Source organism: Pteropus alecto, unplaced genomic scaffold (assembly GCF_000325575.1).
Source record: "Pteropus alecto unplaced genomic scaffold, ASM32557v1 scaffold101, whole genome shotgun sequence".
In the NCBI taxonomy this organism is placed as follows: Eukaryota; Metazoa; Chordata; class Mammalia; order Chiroptera; family Pteropodidae; genus Pteropus; species Pteropus alecto.
The window spans coordinates 3,771,316-3,775,068 of record NW_006432945.1 but is presented as its reverse complement, the minus strand read 5'-3'; the positions used below and the strand labels follow the sequence as shown (position 1 = coordinate 3,775,068).

Here is a 3,753-nt window from a genome sequence, read left to right as displayed (position 1 = left end):
CCTCCTCTTCCTCTCCTCTCAGATCCTCCTTTTATTTTTGTAGAACTGGTCTCACCTGAAGAAGATTTTGACTTCTTCTTTCTTTTCTATTCCCTCGGCTTGATAAAAGTCCCTCAGCATGTTTCTGAGTAAAACTTAAATCTTAGAAGAGAAAGTCTGCAGAGAAGGCAGGTGAGGGGCCTGCTAGGTGGCCTGTGACCGGCCGCTCGGAAGCCTGTCTGTGCTGGGGTTTGGGCTTTAGGCAGCACGACTCCTCGTGGCTTCCGGAAATAAAGCTCAGAAGCTCACAGCATCTTGCTACAAAATTCAGTAAATATACAAAGTCAGTTTGGAATATTCTGCCACAGAAAGAGAACTAGTTAAAGTGTTAGCTCATTGAAACCATTCAGATCTGTTCTCCATTTTACTTGGAGGTGAAGAGCATTTCCAGTTGTAGGTTGGAGTGTGTGAGTGTGCGTGTTATTGCGCATGTGTGCATGCGCGTGTGCACGCGTGCTACACAGAGCTACAGCTTCTCACTCCTCTGCTGCAGGCGGGCTTCCCGCGATGCCTCGGGCTCCGCTCGCATCCTCCCATCAGACCCCCTCTTTGCCTACGGAGGGCTCTTTTGCTGTGTTTTTAGACTGGACCCTGTGACTCCAGGACTAGAGCTTGTCAGAGGCCAGAGGAGAGCATGAGGAGGTGGGGGCGGTAGGCGTGGAGGAGGGCTGAAGGCAGAATGGGGCCAGTGCACTAGTGACACTAAGCTGACCCAGGACAGCCTGCGGGGAAAAGGGGTGAGGCCTGCTGCCTGGGAGAGTGTTCCAGACCACGCTGAGAGCCTGCCTGGGAAAGGCAGGAAGCAGCGGAATGGCTCAGATGACCTCTGCATGCAGCCCCTCTAGGCCCCTTGTTTTGAGAGGGAGGAAGCTGACCAGGGGGGAATGGAGGGAATGGAGCGGGTGAGAGAAGGAGACAGGGCTGAGAGGTCGCTGAGCTCATGAATGCTGGTTCTGGGGCCTGTCGGGAAGGGGTACAGGAGCGGGCAGGAGAGGCCCCAGGCGCTACATATTTCTGATCTTTGGAGAGAGACCTTATTTAAGTAATACTGAGTATGATACAAGACTGAGTAAGACTCATAATAAGAGATGTGCTTCCATTAGGTGCTATGATGAGGGAAGCCTTCCTGGAGGTGGTGGGCTTGAGCTGGGCCCACACGGAAAAGGAAAAAGGCAGTCCAGTTGAGAACAGCATTAGCAAAGGGGCAGAACTGAGAATCTGCATGTGCCTTTAGGGCCAGTAAGAAGATCATACTTTAATAAAAAAAATTACTAGTAAGAGAAAATATGTGATGGACAACAAGATTGGGTCCCCTGCTCAGAAAATAAATGATTTGCATGGTGCAACAAAGCCTTATTGTATGAATCAACCCAGAAATGACTGAAAACAACATTTCAGCAAGATTTAAATAAGATTGTCCACCATAAGAGTCTCTGTGGTCGTACCATTGGCCAAGTGTTACAGAACTTATTAATGACTTGGATGAAGAAAAGGAAGACCTGCTTATCGAGTTCATAGACAGCTTAATAGTGTGGTATCACTAATCCAGGAGCTGACACAATCAAGATTCAAAAAGATTTGCTAGGCTGGAAGGTGCCCGAGGGAACGGGGTGAACTTCAGTAGGGGCCATCCTTAAACGCCAAAACATCAGTTGCCCTCCACGTACAGAGAAGCAGCGGATGCAGATGAGCTTGCACCTCTCCTCAGGCTTAGGGAGAATCTCCGGAGAGAGGTGGCTGTGGGCTCGGGTCCAGCCCAGAGCAGATCACCTCCGCGCATCTGCCCTCTGCATGGTCAGGCCATCCCCGGAAAGACACACTGCGTTTTGGGAACAGTATTTTCTCAGCTCCTGGCAAATTGGAGCATGTGTCTGACGGACTCTAGGAGGGTAAAAGGTCCAGGAGTCCTAAAACCCCAAGAACTCAGAGGACCTGAGACAGTTGAGCTTAGAGAATACCTAAGGGGAAGTGGTATGGGGCTCTCTCCTAAAGTTTCAAGAACTGTGATGTTGAAAAAGTATTGAATTTACTCTATGTGGTTCCATAAGGTGGAACCAAGCCCAATAGGTGAATGTAAAAGAGAGAGAGATTTTTGGATCAGTGCGAAGGAGCTTTCTGACAGAGCAGTTCAGAAATGGCAAGGACTGTCCTTTGCAGGAGAGGGTGCTCAGCACCAGCTGGATGTCTGAGCTAGAGGGAAAGTTTCTACACTATGTGGATTGGGCCAAGGGGTCTCTATGATCCCCTCCAGTTCTAAGCCTGTGTTAACCGATGTAGAGGAAATTAAACAGATGAGTGTTGGAGCAAAGCCAACGCAAGGGGTATTCTCATTCATTTACTCAGCACTCAATAAACATTTGTTATGTTCCAGGCACTGTTCCAGGTGCTGGAGCCATAGCAGTGAACCCAACAGGGATCTTTCGAAAGCAGAGCAGCAGTTAGGGGTAGGGGAGGCTGACCGCAAAGGGGTGCGAGGGAACTTTTTGGAGTGATCGAAATGTTCTAGGTCTCGATCAATGTCGTTATTGACATTTGTCAAAACTCACCGAATTATACATTTAAAATAGATGTGTTTATTTTATGTAAATTACACCTCAGTAAATTGGATTAGACAAACAAAGGATGTACCCTCCATCCTGGCAGGAGGACAAGGACATTAAGCAAGTGAACAAACAGATGCGAGTGATGGAGGGGGCATGGTGAACGAGAAAGCTTTCGTGGGAAGGAGGCAAGCGTCACGGTGCAGGTTAGATCAGCCTGGAGGACAGAGGAAGAGAAGGTGTTTTCAGGGATGATTTTGCCCATTCTGTCTTCCTCAGGAATATGAGTGCCTGGAGCAAGAAAATACAGTGCTGCGGAGAGAGATCGGGAAGCTGACGGAGGAGCTGAAGCACCTGAGCGAGGCTCTGAAGGAGCACGAGAAGATGTGCCCGCTGCTGCTGTGCCCCATGAACTTTGTGCCAGTGCCACGGCCGGACCCCATAGCCAGCTGCCTGCCCCGGTGAAGCCCAAGGACCGTCCTTCTTCTGCCCAGTGAGGAGCCTTGGTCTTTTTCACGCCTGGGAGGAAGGTTCCTTCCTTCTGCATCTGAGTACAAGGGGACGCGTGGCCAGGCCTCCCCACTGTTTCCTCTTCCGGAAGAGGTCACCTCTGTGTCCTCGGGTTGTTTTGTGGCTCATGGATCTTGCTTCCCTGTCCTGGTCATCTCCCTCACAGCCACATCCATGCCAGACGGGGCAGGCACCTTGCCAGGCGTCCTCCACGGAGCTCTGGGCCATGTCCCACAGGCACATGATTCTCAAAGCTTGGCGCCTACCCAGGCCGGGAGGCCACCCTCAGGAGTCACTTCACATCCACTTTGGCAGCTAGTAGGTTCTGCTGTGATGCAGAATTGTTTTCTCTAGAATTTGGATAATAAAGATGATTGTCGTCTCTCTTTTCACCAAGTCCTTGGAATTGAGAGACAGTATGTTTCCTCTTCCGGAAGAGGTCGTCTCTGTCTCCTCGTGGTGTTGTGCAGCGACTCAGTCTGGCTTCCCCATCCGGGTCATCTCCCCCGCAGACACGTCTCTGCTAGATCGGGAGGCACCCTTAGGGGGCTGCAGAGCAAAAGCCAGTGGGACTTCCCTGCCACCACAGCTGGGTCACAAAGGGCCTTGCAGACCCCTCTAGCTGTCCTGACCGCTGATCTGCTCTGACCCCTCTAGCTGTCCT

The 3,753-nt window shown here is 50.9% G+C and overlaps 1 protein-coding gene across 1 annotated transcript in view; it reads left to right on the top strand.

Annotated features, from left to right (window-relative positions):
* The window catches only part of BATF3 (basic leucine zipper ATF-like transcription factor 3), a 17,242-nt gene extending 13,779 nt beyond the window's left edge, over positions 1–3,463 (top strand). Inside the window, exon 5 of the mRNA XM_025043996.1 lies at positions 2,859–3,463. Within this exon, the coding sequence (XP_024899764.1) occupies positions 2,859–3,044 (186 nt within the window). The 3' untranslated portion in view covers positions 3,045–3,463. The remainder of the gene's footprint in view (positions 1–2,858) is intronic.
* Positions 3,464–3,753: the final 290 nt, after the last annotated feature.